Below are 15,506 nucleotides of genomic sequence, written 5' to 3' on the forward strand. Positions count from 1 at the left end.
ACAAAAATAACAAACTGCCGTATAGATAGAGGGAGGACACATTACAGCGTGACACCGGTGTATGGATAGAGGGAGGACACATTACAGTGTGACACCGGTGTATGGATAGAGGGAGGACACATTACAGTGTGACACTGGTGTATGGATAGAGGGAGGACACATTACAGCGTGACACCGGTGTATGGATAGAGGGAGGACACATTACAGTGTGACAGCGGTGTATGGATAGAGAGAGGACACATTACAGTGTGACACCGGTGTATGGATAGGGGGAGGACACATTACAGCGTGACACCGGTGTATGGATAGAGGGAGGACACATTACAGCGTGACTCCGGTGTATGGATAGAGAGAGGACACATTACAGTGTGACACCGGTGTATGGATAGAGGACACATTACAGTGTGACACCGGTGTATGGATAGGGGGAGGACACATTACAGCGTGACACCGGTGTATGGATAGAGGGAGGACACATTACAGTGTGACACTGGTGTATGGATAGAGGGAGGACACATTACAGTGTGACACCGGTGTATGGATAGAGGGAGGACACATTACAGTGTGACACGTTAGAGGGAGGACACATTACAGTGTGACACCGGTGTATGGATAGAGGGAGGACACATTACAGCGTGACACCGGTGTATGGATAGAGGGAGGACACATTACAGCGTGACACCGGTGTATGGATAGAGGGAGGACACATTACAGCGTGACACCGGTGTATGGATAGAGGGAGGACACATTACAGTGTGACACGTTAGAGGGAGGACACATTACAGTGTGACACCGGTGTATGGATAGAGGGAGGACACATTACAGTGTGACACCGGTGTATGGATAGAGGGAGGACACATTACAGTGTGACACTGGTGTATGGATAGAGGGAGGACACATTACAGTGTGACACCGGTGTATGGATAGAGGGAGGACACATTACAGCGTGACACCGGTGTATGGATAGAGGGAGGAGAGGACACATTACAGCGTGACACCGGTGTATGGATAGAGGGAGGACACATTACAGCGTGACACCGGTGTATGGATAGAGGGAGGACACATTACAGTGTGACACCGGTGTATGGATAGAGGGAGGACACATTACAGCGTGACACCGGTGTATGGATAGAGGGAGGACACATTACAGTGTGACACCGGTGTATGGATAGGGGGAGGACACATTACAGCGTGACACCGGTGTATGGATAGAGGGAGGACACATTACAGCGTGACACCGGTGTATGGATAGAGGGAGGATACATTACAGTGTGACACCGGTGTATGGATAGAGGGAGGACACATTACAGTGTGACACCGGTGTATGGATAGAGGGAGGACACGTTACAGTGTGACACATTAGAGGGAGGACACATTACAGTGTGACACCGGTGTATGGATAGAGGGAGGATACATTACAGTGTGACACCGGTGTATGGATAGAGGGAGGACACGTTACAGTGTGACACCGGTGTATGGATAGAGGGAGGACACATTACAGTGTGACACCGGTGTATGGATAGAGGGAGGACACATTACAGCGTGACACCGGTGTATGAATAGAGGGAGGACACGTTACAGTGTGACACCAGTGTATGGATAGAGGGAGGACACATTACAGCGTGACGCCGGTGTATGGATAGAGGGAGGACACATTACAGTGTGACACTGGTGTATGGATAGAGGGAGGACACGTTACAGTGTGACACCGGTGTATGGATAGAGGGAGGACACGTTACAGTGTGACACCGGTGTATGGATAGAGGGAGGACACATTACAGCGTGACACCGGTGTATGGATAGAGGGAGGACACATTACAGTGTGACACCGGTGTATGGATAGAGGGAGGACACATTACAGCGTGACACCGGTGTATGGATAGAGGGAGGACACATTACAGTGTGACACCGGTGTATGGATAGAGGGAGGACACGTTACAGTGTGACACCGGTGTATGGATAGAGGGAGGACACATTACAGTGTGACACCGGTGTATGAATAGAGGGAGGACACATTACAGTGTGACACCGGTGTATGGATAGAGGGAGGACACGTTACAGTGTGACACCGGTGTATGAATAGAGGGAGGACACGTTACAGTGTGACACCGGTGTATGGATAGAGGGAGGACACATTACAGTGTGACACCGGTGTATGGATAGAGAGAGGACACATTACAGTGTGACACCAGTGTATGGATAGAGGGAGGACACGTTACAGTGTGACACCAGTGTATGGATAGAGAGAGGACACGTTACAGTGTGACACCGGTGTATGGATAGAGGGAGGACACATTACAGTGTGACACCGGTGTATGGATAGAGGGAGGACACATTACAGTGTGACACCGGTGTATGGATAGAGAGAGGACACATTACAGTGTGACACCGGTGTATGGATAGGGGGAGGACACATTACAGTGTGACACCGGTGTATGGATAGAGGGAGGACACATTACAGTGTGACACGTTAGAGGGAGGACACATTAAAGTGTGACACGTTAGAGGGAGGACACATTACAGTGTGACACCGGTGTATGGATAGAGGGAGGATACATTACAGTGTGACACCGGTGTATGGATAGAGGGAGGACACATTACAGTGTGACACCGGTGTATGGATAGAGGGAGGACACATTACAGTGTGACACGTTAGAGGGAGGACACATTACAGTGTGACACCGGTGTATGGATAGAGGGAGGATACATTACAGTGTGACACCAGTGTATGGATAGAGGGAGGACACGTTACAGTGTGACACCGGTGTATGGATAGAGGGAGGATACATTACAGTGTGACACCGGTGTATGGATAGAGGGAGGACACATTACAGTGTGACACCGGTGTATGGATAGAGGGAGGACACATTACAGTGTGACACGTTAGAGGGAGGACACATTACAGTGTGACACCGGTGTATGGATAGAGGGAGGACACATTACAGTGTGACACGTTAGAGGGAGGACACATTACAGTGTGACACCGGTGTATGGATAGAGGGAGGATACATTACAGTGTGACACCGGTGTATGGATAGAGGGAGGATACGTTACAGTGTGACACGTTAGGGGGAGGATACATTACAGTGTGACACGTTAGAGGGAGGACACATTACAGTGTGACACGTTAGAGGGAGGACACATTACAGTGTGACACGTTAGGGGGAGGATACATTACAGTGTGACACGTTAGAGGGAGGACACATTACAGTGTGACACGTTAGAGGGAGGATACATTACAGTGTGACACCGGTGTATGGATAGAGGGAGGACACATTACAGTGTGACACCGGTGTATGGATATAGGGAGGACACATTACAGCGTGGCACCGGTGTATGGATAGAGGGAGGACACATTACAGTGTGACAGCGGTGTATGGATAGAGGGAGGACACATTACAGCGTGACTCCGGTGTATGGATAGAGGGAGGACACATTACAGCGTGGCACCGGTGTATGGATAGAGGGAGGACACATTACAGTGTGACAGCGGTGTATGGATAGAGAGAGGACACATTACAGCGTGACACCGGTGTATGGATAGAGGACACATTACAGCGTGACACTGGTGTATGGATAGAGGGAGGAGAGGACACATTACAGCGTGACACCGGTGTATGGATAGAGGGAGGACACATTACAGTGTGACACGTTAGAGGGAGGACACATTACAGCGTGACACCGGTGTATGGATAGAGGGAGGAGAGGACACATTACAGCGTGACACCGGTGTATGGATAGAGGGAGGACACATTACAGTGTGACAGCGGTGTATGGATAGAGGGAGGACACATTACAGCGTGACTCCGGTGTATGGATAGAGGGAGGACACGTTACAGTGTGACACCGGTGTATGGATAGAGGGAGGACACATTACAGCGTGACTCCGGTGTATGGATAGAGGGAGGACACATTACAGTGTGACACGTTAGAGGGAGGACACGTTACAGTGTGACACATTAGAGGGAGGACACGTTACTGACATTTGGATAGAAATATTGAAAATTCTCACTCTACGGCGGCTATTTGGTCTTTTACTTCCACAGACCCGAGTCCTCTGTGAACCTGTTGCAGAATCCTCAGTCCCTGGAAGCCGCTGCCACGACCGTCAAACCGCGCCACAATAACGCTGTCCGTGTTGATGAGCACCGAGTCCCAGTCCATGTGGAACCTGTCCGTAACAAGCTGACTGCCCGGAGCCTCGTCCCTGGAAAGAGAAGATGAGGAGGATCCAGCCTGGAGACATTTAATCCTACCAAATCCCAAAATAACGATACCCCCCCCCCCATCCTACTATATCCAGAGGAAATCCCCAATCCTACAACATCCTGACCCTACATGACACCCCATGGATTATATCACAGGACAAGGGCACCACTTACACAATGAGGAGGAGAGCGTAGCGGTTCTTGTCGGAAAAATCCGGAGGATATGACAGTCGTAGAGGAAGCTCTAAGAGAGGAGAAAATGAGTGAGAGGCCGGAGGAGAAAGGGTCTGAGCTCCTCCCACGCTCATCAGACCACACCCCCCATTACCATACTCCTCGATGGCAACCTTCTTTACTTCATTCCTGAAGATTTCCTTCCGAGAGATGACGTCCTGTAGCACAGAATTGTTTTCTATCAAGTGAAATTCTGGGGGGGGAAGGAGAAGATTTCAGAGATCAAGCCCCGTAATCTATTATATGTATAGCTGGAACTGTATAATATCGCCCCGAAACCCCCCAAACACCATCGCTGTGTAATATCCTCTCAACCTCCCCATTGCTGTGTAATATCCAATGACCCCCCATTGCTGTGTAATATCCAATGACCCCCCATCGCTGTGTAATATCCAATGACTCCCCATCGTTGTGTAATATCCAATGACCCCAATCGTTGTGTAATATCCAATGACCCCCCATTGCTGTGTAATATCCAATGACCCCCCATCGATGTATATTATCCAATGACCCCCCATCGTTGTGTAATATCTCCTGACCCCCCCCCCATCGCTGTGTAACATCCCCCCAACCCTTGTGTTATATCCCAACCGCCCCCCATCACTTTGTAATATCCCCCCGTCCCACGATCACTGTTTAATATCCCTAAGCCCCCCTCATTGCTGTATATTATACACTGACTGGAAAATTTCAGCTCCTGCAGTGACACTTACCTGAGTGGTCACTCGTGTTGTGGACAGTAAACATCGGGACCCCAGGACCTTCACAGAGAAAACAATCAAATTAACATTATTTACAAAATATAGAACAAAAATATTCACAAACATAGGATGTGGAGGCTGGGGGTATGTAGTGGTGCAGGACGTGGAGGCTGGGGGTATGTAGTGGTGCAGGACGTGGAGGCTGGGGGTATGTAGTGGTGCAGGACGTGGAGGCTGGGGGTATGTAGTAGTGCAGGACGTGGAGGCTGGGAGTATGTACTAGTGGAGGACACGGATGCTGGGGGTATGTAATGGTGGAGGCTGGGGGTATGTAGTGGTGGAGGACGTGGAGGCTGGGGGTATGTAGTAGTGGAGGACATGAAGGCTGGGGGTATGTAGTAGTGGAGGACATGGAGGCTGGGGGTATGTAGTGGTGCAGGACGTGGAGGCTGGGGGTATGTAGTAGTGGAGGACATGGAGGCTGGGGGTATGTAGTGGTGCAGGACGTGGAGGCTGGGGGTATGTAGTGGTGCAGGACGTGGAGGCTGGGGGTATGTAGTGGTGCAGGACGTGGAGGCTGGGGGTATGTAGTGGTGCAGGACGTGGAGGCTGGGGGTATGTACTAGTGGAGGACACGGATGCTGGGGGTATGTAATGGTGGAGGCTGGGGGTATGTAGTGGTGGAGGACGTGGAGGCTGGGGGTATGTAGTAGTGGAGGACATGGAGGCTGGGGGTATGTAGTGGTGCAGGACGTGGAGGCTGGGGGTATGTAGTGGTGCAGGACGTGGAGGCTGGGAGTATGTAGTGGTGCAGGACGTGGAGGCTGGGAGTATGTAGTGGTGCAGGACGTGGAGGCTGGGGGTATGTAATGGTGCAGGACGTGGAGGCTGGGGGTATGTAGTGGTGGAGGACGTGGAGGCTGGGGGTATGTAGTGGTGGAGGACGTGGAGGCTGGGGGTATGTAGTGGAGGACGTGGAGGCTGGGGGTATGTAGTGGTGCAGGACGTGGAGGCTGGGGGTATGTAGTGGTGCAGGACGTGGAGGCTGGGGGTATGTAGTGGTGGAGGACGTGGAGGCTGGGGGTATGTAGTGGTGGAGGACGTGGAGGCTGGGGGTATGTAGTGGTGGAGGACGTGGAGGCTGGGGGTATGTAGTGGTGGAGGACGTGGAGGCTGGGGGTATGTACTAGTGCAGGACGTGGAGGCTGGGGGTATGTAGTAGTGCAGGACGTGGAGGCTGGGGGTATGTAGTAGCGCAGGATGTGGAGGCTGGGGGTATGTAGTGGTGGAGGACGTGGAAGCTGGGGGTATGTAGTGGTGGAGGACGTGGAGGCTGGGGGTATGTAGTGGTGGAGGACATGGAGACTGGGGGTATGTAGTGGTGCAGGATGTGAAGGCTGGGGTATGTAGTGGTGGAGGATGTGGAGGCTGGGGTATGTAGTGGTGGAGGATGTGGAGGCTGGGGGTATGTAGTGGTGGAGGATGTGGAGGCTGGGGGTATGTAGTGGTGGAGGATGTGGAGGCTGGGGTATGTAGTGGTGGAGGATGTGGAGGCTGGGGTATGTAGTGGTGGAGGATGTGGAGGCTGGGGGTATGCAGTGGTGGAGGATGTGGAGGCTGGGGGTATGTAATGGTGGAGGCTGGGGGTAAGTAGTGGTGGAGGCTGGGGGTATGTAGTGGTGGAGGACGTGGAGGCTGGGGGTATGTAGTGGTGGAGGCTTGGTGTATGTAGTGGTGGAGGACGTGGAGGCTGGGGGTATGTAGTGGTGGAGGCTGGGGGTATGTAATGGTGGAGGACGTGGAGGCTGGAGGTATGTAATGGTGGAGGATGTGGAGGCTGGGGTATGTAGTGGTGCAGGATGTGGAGGCTGGGGTATGTAGTGGTGGAGGATGCGGAGGCTGGGGTATGTAGTGGTGGAGGATGTGAAGGCTGGGGGTATGTAGTGGTGGAAGATGTGGAGGCTGGGGGTATGTAGTGGTGGAGGATGCGGAGGCTGGGGTATGTAGTGGTGGAGGATGTGGAGGCTGGGGGTATGTAGTGGTGGAGGATGTGGAGGCTGGGGGTATGTAATGGTGGAGGCTGGGGGTATGTAGTGGTGGAGGCTGGGGGTATGTAGTGGTGGAGGATGTGGAGGCTGGGGGTATGTAGTGGTGGAGGATGTGGAGGCTGGGGGTATGTAGTGGTGGAGGATGTGGAGGCTGGGGGTATGTAGTGGTGGAGGATGTGGAGGCTGGGGGTATGTAGTGGTGGAGGATGTGGAGGCTGGGGGTATGTAGTGGTGGAGGCTGGGGGTATGTAGTGGTGGAGGCTGGGGGTATGTAGTGGTGGAGGCTGGGGGTATGTAATGGTGGAGGATGTGGAGGCTGGGGTATGTAGTGGTGCAGGATGTGGAGGCTGGGGTATGTAGTGGTGGAGGATGTGGAGGCTGGGGTATGTAGTGGTGGAGGATGCGGAGGCTGGGGTATGTAGTGGTGGAGGATGCGGAGGCTGGGGTATGTAGTGGTGGAGGATGCGGAGGCTGGGGTATGTAGTGGTGGAGGATGCGGAGGCTGGGGGTATGTAATGGTGGAGGCTGGGGGTATAGTATAGTATAGTATAGTATATAAGGCTGGAAGGAGACGCAAGTCCATCAAGTCCAACCTTCAAGAATTAAATAAATGTTTTATCCCCATAACCCGTGATATTTTTTCTCTCCAGAAAGTCATCCAGGCCTCTCTTGAACATGTACATAGAGTCCGCCATAACAACCTCCTGCAGGACGGTGCAGGACGTGCAGGACATGGAGGCTGGGGGTATGTAGTGGTGGAGGATGTGGAGGCTGGGGGTATGTAGTGATGGAGGATGTGGAGGCTGGGGGTATGTAGTGGTGGAGGATGCGGAGGCTGGGGTATGTAGTGGTGGAGGATGTGGAGGCTGGGGGTATGTACTAGTGCAGGACGTGGAGGCTGGGGGTATGTAGTAGTGCAGGACGTGGAGGCTGGGGGTATGTAGTGGTGCAGGACGTGGAGGCTGGGGGTATGTAGTGGTGGAGGACGTGGAAGCTGGGGGTATGTAGTGGTGGAGGACGTGGAGGCTGGGGGTATGTAGTGGTGGAGGATGTGGAGGCTGGGGGTATGTAGTGGTGGAGGATGCGGAGGCTGGGGTATGTAGTGGTGGAGGCTGGGGTATGTAATGGTGGAGGCTGGGGGTATGTAATGGTGGAGAATGTAGAGGCTGGGGGTATGTAGTGGTGGAGGCTGGGAGTATGTAGTGGTGCAGGATGTGGAGGCTGGGGGTATGTAATGGTGGAGGCTGGGGGTATGTAGTGGTGGAGGACGTGGAGGCTGGGGGTATGTAATGGTGGAGGCTGGGGGTATGTAGTGGTGGAGGATGCGGAGGCTGGGGGTATGTAGTGGTGGAGGACGTGGAGGCTGAGGGTATGTAGTGGTGGAGGACGTGGAGGCTTGGGGTATGTAGTGGTGGAGGCTGGGGTATGTAGTGGTGGAGGATGTGGAGGCTGGGGGTATGTAGTGGTGCAGGACGTGGAGGCTGGGGCTATGTAGTGGTGCAGGATGTGGAGGCTGGGGGTATGTAGTGGTGCAGGATGTGGAGGCTGGGGGTATGTAGTGGTGGAGGCTGGGGGTATGAAATGGTGGAGGACATGGAGGCTGGGGGTATGTAGTGGTGGAGGATGTGGAGGCTGGGGATATGTAGTGGTGGAGGATGTGGAGGCTGTACGTGGCTGTTGTGGGGCTTCTGTACGTTGTGGGTTCTGACCTTTACAATGCAGCAGGAAGTGCTGGTTCTGAGGACTGAACTTTGCACCGTAGAAAGAACATTTGTCACTGGCAACTTCACACGAGAGGCAGCGGCGGTTCAGCAGCCCCGAGACGAAGACGCTGGAAGCACCAATAGGGAAAAGAAGGTCAGAAAATATAAAAAACCAAGGGGACCCCCAGACACAGTGACCCACCCACCCTGCCAAAGGTTACAGGACCCCCAGACACAGTGACCCCCCTGCCAAAGGCTACAGGACCTTCGGACACAGTGACCCCCTGTCAGAGGCTACAGGACCCCCGGGCAGAGTGACCCCCTGCCAGAGGCTACAGGACCCCCGGGCAGAGTGACCTCCCCTGCCAGAGGCTACAGGACCCTCGGACACAGTGACACCCTGCCAGAGGCTACAGGACCTTCGGACACAGTGACCCCCTGCCAGAGGTTACAGGACCCCCGGGCAGAGTGACCTCCCCTGCCAGAGGCTACAGGACCCTCGGACACAGTGACACCCTGCCAGAGGCTACAGGACCCTCGGACACAGTGACACCCTGCCAAAGGCTACAGGACCCCCAGACACAGTGACCCCCCTGCCAAAGGCTACAGGACCTTCGGACACAGTGACCCCCTGCCAGAGGTTACAGGACCCCCGGGCAGAGTGACCCCCCCTGCCAGAGGCTACAGGACCCCCGGGCAGAGTGACCCCCCCTGCCAGAGGCTACAGGACCCCCGGGCAGAGTGACCTCCCCTGCCAGAGGCTACAGGACCCTCGGACACAGTGACACCCTGCCAAAGGCTACAGGACCCACAGACATAGTAACCTTCCTGCCGGAGGTAGCACTGATCCCACGTGGGGTCACCAGCTCCAGGTGTGGGGAGTAATACAACATTACCCTTCGGGGTATTACCTGTACAGCTGACGTCCCCGGGTGGAGTTTTCGGTGCTGAGGAAATACCTGTGAAGAAGAGAAGTGACGTGATCGAGAATTATCGACCTGGGTTCAAGTCCCAGGGTCAACACTGCAAAGAGTTTGTATGTTCTCTCCGTGTTTGCGTGGGTTTCCTCCCACACTCCAAAACATACTGGTAGGTTGATATACAAGTTTATATACAAGTGGATGGTGGGTCATGGAGAGGACCTCCACGAGTGGATGGTGGGTCATGTAGACCCCTCTACGAGTGGATGATGGGTCATGTAAACGACCTTTACGAGTGAAGGGTGGGTCATAGAGAGGACCTCCACGAGTGGATGGTGGGTCATGTAAACGACCTTTACGAGTGGATGGTGGGTCATGGAGAGGACCTCCACGAGTGGATGGTGGGTCATGGAGAGGACCTCTACGAATGGATGATGGGTCATGTAAACGACCTTTACGAGTGGATGGTGGGTCATGTAGACCCCTCTACGAGTGGATGTTGCGTCATGAACACTACCTCTACGAGTGGATGGTGGGTCATGTAGACCCCTCTACGAGTGGATGTTGCGTCATGGAGATGACTTCTAAGTGGATAGTGGGTCATGAAAATGACCTCTACCTGTGGCTTTGCTGTATCATGGAGATGATCTCAGTTATAGGAGATGGATTATAAAGATGACCTCTACATGGAAGGAGATACTCACAGCTTCTCAAATGGTTCATCATAAGCCAGGATCCTGATGACTTCCCAGCTTCCTGAGGTCAGATGTCGGATGTTGACGCGCTCGGTTTTTGGCTGTAAGTATGAGCACACACGGTCAGAGAAAGTATTTGGGGACAGTACTGGCCAGCAGTCTCTGGCATGCGATTCATTGGTCGCACGTGTAACATCCCTGGTCACGGGACCCCTAAGAAGGCGGATGTAAAGCAATCTATGGTGAGGAGACAATCTTCCCCAGCAGCTCATGGTGTGTGAGCTCCAGAACAGTCACACAGCAGAACCAGATCCATGAATGCAAGAATGGACCATTAATCATGGTTACCGCCGTACCATGATCACAGACCCTGCCCGTCTGAGCCAGGACCCTCTGTAGCAGTGTTATAGAGAGGCGGCTATTCTCATCTGTGCTTGTCCTGTGTGACGGGTTTACACAGTTCACAATGTCTGGGACTCAAAACAAGATACATCAAAAACACAATCCATGGCGCAGGTCACCCCCGTCCTCACCTGGACGCTGAACATGGCAATGTGATGGAACTCCCCACGGCCGCCTTGTTTTGCAGGAACGGTCATGAAAAAGCGACTGCCATCTTTAGAAAATATGGGTTCCTCATTCTGTGAAAATAAGATCAGAGACCGTCACCCTTCTCTGACAACATCTACTGCGTCATACATGAAGTAAGTAGTTGTCAGGGACCAGGACTAGTTTTTTAGCGCTATTTTTACCCTGGTAACAGGGATCTCACCAGCATCACATGTATCCAGGAGATCAAAAATAGAGAACAATGTACGAAGACTGGATTCTCCCAGAAATCATGTCATCTCCATTGATGAACATGTGATGGATGTGTATGGGGTCTCCGGGTCACTAGAACAGGGTTTAACTTAATTACCAAAGAATACAAAAAAGATGGTGCCATGTGAGGCGGTTGCCTGTACATCTCCCTCCCTCGTTTCCTTCCCTGTTTCCCCTCTCTTTCCCTATCCCTCCACACGTTTTCACTAATATTTTTTGCTGCCCCGTACTCCTCCCATCTCTCCCAGGAGAAGGAAGTTCCAGGAGCTGAAAGTCCGCGTCAGCAGCGCCCACTGAACACGAGACCACTGCCGCTCCCTGCGCTCACGTCCGGGGAGTCCTAGGCTAGGACCTGGGGCTGCTCCTGCTTCCTTCCTACTCCACACTGCTGACTGCTGCCTAGGTCGATGCTGCATGCTGACCACCCTATATGTGGCACCACTCCAACATGTACACCTGATGAGATCATCTCAACCACCAGCCCACAATTAAGTCCCCCAGCCCATGGTGAATTCCCAGCACGATGCTGCCCCGGCTTCGGAAGAGGTATCCATGATGAGACCAGCACCTAAGCCAACACCACCGGATTACATAGGATGTCAGGTGTGATAGAGAGACACTACCTGGCTACACACTGCAACCAGCCGCTGAGATATAAGGTCCCCCCTCATTCTCACCCTCATACCCCAATCCTTGGACCCCTTCCCCATGTAACTAGAGACTACTAATGTTATGGGGCACATTTACTAAGGGTCTGTCGGACGCTTTTCCACTTGGTCTCCCGAATTTTTTCAGTTTTGCACTGAATTGCCCAGGTTTTTGTCACATCGGCACCGGCTTTCATGCGACACAAATTGGGGGACGTGGCCGTCAGACAATCCGACTGATTCTGACAAACCCCGGAATTTAAAAATGAAATTGTGTCACAAGATCAGCACTCACATGTACTGGGAAGAAGAAGGTAAACTGCGGCGGACCTCAGCGGGGGAAGCCACACATGCAGGAAATTGGACGCACAATGTTAGTGTATTGCGGCAGCTCAGAATCCTCACCGGACATTCCGGATCAGCGGCGTCAACGGGACGGGTAAGTAAATGTGCCCCTATGTGTCTAGCCAGCAGTGTATTAGTGCTGGAACTAGAACATGGTACCCAGGTGGTTGTCTCATATGGCTGCAATGATCAGTGGGCATGTATGTAAAAACTGAGAAAAAACAGTGTCCATCCCACTTGTCCTAAATACTGGTCCTAAGCTGGAAACTAATATCATGTGCCTTATATAATAAAGGAGGTGGATGTTGCACACGCCGAGCTCCTTATAGGTGGAGAGTGTTGTCCATACACGTACATCTACCAATACTTTGTATGGGTTGGGTGTTGAATTTAACCCTTTAGTACATTGAGCACAGTAATATTCTGCCTGAGTAGAACACTTTAAAATTTATAGTCTTTATTTGGAAACTTTAAAAATGGGGCCACTCTTCAGCCACTATACAAACACAAAATTCAGGCTTTCAGCATGTATTAGAGGGCGGTTGGATCACAATTTAGGATCCCGTTCGTTTTATTGTCTCCCCCTACTGCTGACTAGGATGCTGCTTATTGTACTAGCAGCCGTGTGGGTACAAGCACTATGCCGATTAGCGGAACCAGAGTCACAACTGATGTAGAGTAATAACCAGCTATGAATTCCGTCTATACACCCACTGCCTGACGCGTTTCTGCAATGCCCTGTTCTGGGCATTGCGTCATCAGAGGCATTTAGATGTTAACTAGGTGTGTTTAATTGCGGCTGCACACAGCATATTTTACATAAGTGCAGCCGCCGGCGTCTATCTGGCACTGTTGCGGCCGCGCGCGCGAAAGTACGCGCGGTATATAAAGGAATCGTTCCACCCCCTCTCCTGTACTGGGCGGGCCCATTCAATGGTCCACCAATTAGAGGGCAGTGGGCTTTCCCTTCATAAGAGGGCTCATCCGTGGCAGCCAATCACGCTGTCTCGGGCTGGATCTGGGCAGCCAATCACATGGGCCCAAAATCGGCGACAGGCTGAGAGTACTTCAGCATGTCGACGAGAATAACCATGAAACAGGACAGTGTCATCTCCCACATAAGGTACATATCAAGCATCCAATCAAGTGGTCCGTGACATTGTATTAACTCTCCCGTTAGTTATTCAGAAATAAAATATATATGCGGGGGATCGTATTGCGGCATTAACCATCTGGTATGGACACAGACATAGTTAGATTTAGCCCAGAGGCCAGAAAGGAAGGAAATTACATACTTTAAATGCAGTCAAGTATTATTCAATGTACAATATAAAATGTAAGTATTATTCAATGTACAATATAAGGTGTAATATAGGATCAGAAAAGATATAGAACGATGCTCATCTAGATGTGATACAGAGGCATACACAATTAGTGCAGAATATTACTCAAGAACATAAATCTTCTACTAACCTTTCTAATTTTGAATTTTACATTGAGCACAGTAACCTGTATACAGCGGGAGACACATCACCAGTGGGCCTGATATATGGCCTGCCTCCCACAGTATGCCGTGCCCTCCCTCCAATGAGGAGCAGAGGGCCAGCCTGACAAGTCATGGGACTTGTCATCAGTCGGTGCAATGAAAACTGCGCCCATGTCATCACTTGACAAGTCTCCTCGAAACCTGGGGTAATGGTGCCAAACTAGCAGAACGCTGAACCATTATCATGCACCCTACAGGGAGCACTACTCCATTTCACATTCAATGGTGCCCGATACGACTGAAGTGTACACCCGACTGTATAAGAAGGGTGCACACAGACTATAGGGGCCATGTTTATCAGGACCTATGCCCCACGTCAGATAATGAAATAATTGCAAATGCTAGCTTATTGCTAGCACTTGCGATTATTTGCCCCAATCCGCCACCTTCACGCCAGTGGAGTGTGAAGGGGAGGCGAGGCCGGCCGGGAGTGGGCTGGCGTAGGGCATCACTTTCTGGCTGCGCTTATTTCTACACCAGGCCCTCCCTGGTGTGGAATAAACGCTGTGCGGCAGCCTGCCCCATTGGAGGATGTTAATGTGGCAGCTCAACTGGAGTAACCTCCCCCTCAGCAGCTGCCCACTCTCAGTGGCTCCGCCAGAGCTTGTTTTGGATACTGCCCTCGGGAACCACGTTATTGGTCCAGCAGATCCCGCTCTAGTTCGCCTGCCCGAGATGCTTGCAAGCGGCAACAGGCGCAACTCTGCAGAGCATTATTTTTCTGATTGCAGCAGATACTCTAGATTATCCCACAGGGAGAGGTGGCCCAGATCCTCCAGATGGTGCTCATTGTCTTCCTGGAGGTGCTTCTGGACCCAGTGAGTTCCAAATTGCTAGGGCTTGGACAGAAAAGGGTAGTCAAGCCGGGGTGGGGACGGAGATATTGCAGTCTTTAAAAACCCTGCTGGACAGGCTCCCTCCCACTAATGCCCTTCCTGCCACCTCCTCTGCTTCTACACCTCAACTGGTTGGAGTCCATAAGGATTCGGTCTTTTGTACAGTTAGCCTTCCGGGTTCGCATCTGGAACCTGAGATTAGAAAAAAAGATTTGGGCTAATTATTATTTGGACCTATGGTCCTTAGTTACGGTTGACCACCATACGATTGATAAGGAGAGGAGGGTTTGGTCGGGACAAACTCCATAAATAATTGGCTCCAAGCGTTTGTGGTGCTGGGGCAGAACCACCTGAAACACTGTTTCGAGCTCTTCACATATATGGATGTGATTAATTCATCTTACAAGGCTCATGGGGTGTCTGGGTGGTGGCGGTATGACGAAGATTTTCGTCGGCGCCTATCATTGAATCCAGAAATTGGTTGGGGGATTAAAGCAGCGCATGTGTAGCTGTGCCTCACGGTTTCGCAGAAGCCTCTCTTTTCAGCCCACAGCCACTTCCCCTTCCTCCGGTGCAGCCCACGGTAAGTCGTGTAAGTGCAAACATGAATGCTCCTCCTGTGGCAGTGCTCACGCCGCATCCTGTTAACCAAGACCTCCCATTAAGCCCAGCAGGTCTTCAACCCACGTGCATGGGGCCGTGGCTTGACGCGTACCCCAATAAACCGGACGGAGCCACGTTGCGTGGGTATCTTTATTCCTTTCTCTTTGGATAGTGCTGATTTCTTCACAGACAACCAGA

At 52.2% G+C, this 15,506-nt stretch overlaps 1 protein-coding gene across 1 annotated transcript in view; it reads right to left on the reverse strand.

The window, feature by feature from the left end:
- LOC140075829 (inactive dipeptidyl peptidase 10-like) overlaps positions 1–15,506 on the reverse strand; it is a 78,801-nt gene that overhangs the window by 6,765 nt on the left and 56,530 nt on the right. The window contains exons 13-20 of the mRNA XM_072122181.1: positions 11,043–11,150; positions 10,519–10,610; positions 9,806–9,853; positions 8,901–9,022; positions 5,156–5,203; positions 4,537–4,635; positions 4,383–4,452; positions 4,013–4,207 (exon numbers count right to left, since the gene is read on the reverse strand). Of these exons, the coding sequence (XP_071978282.1) occupies positions 4,013–4,207; positions 4,383–4,452; positions 4,537–4,635; positions 5,156–5,203; positions 8,901–9,022; positions 9,806–9,853; positions 10,519–10,610; positions 11,043–11,150 (782 nt within the window). The remainder of the gene's footprint in view (positions 1–4,012; positions 4,208–4,382; positions 4,453–4,536; positions 4,636–5,155; positions 5,204–8,900; positions 9,023–9,805; positions 9,854–10,518; positions 10,611–11,042; positions 11,151–15,506) is intronic.

The sequence above is a fragment of the Engystomops pustulosus genome, chromosome 8 (assembly GCF_040894005.1).
Source record: "Engystomops pustulosus chromosome 8, aEngPut4.maternal, whole genome shotgun sequence".
NCBI classification, from domain to species: Eukaryota; Metazoa; Chordata; class Amphibia; order Anura; family Leptodactylidae; genus Engystomops; species Engystomops pustulosus.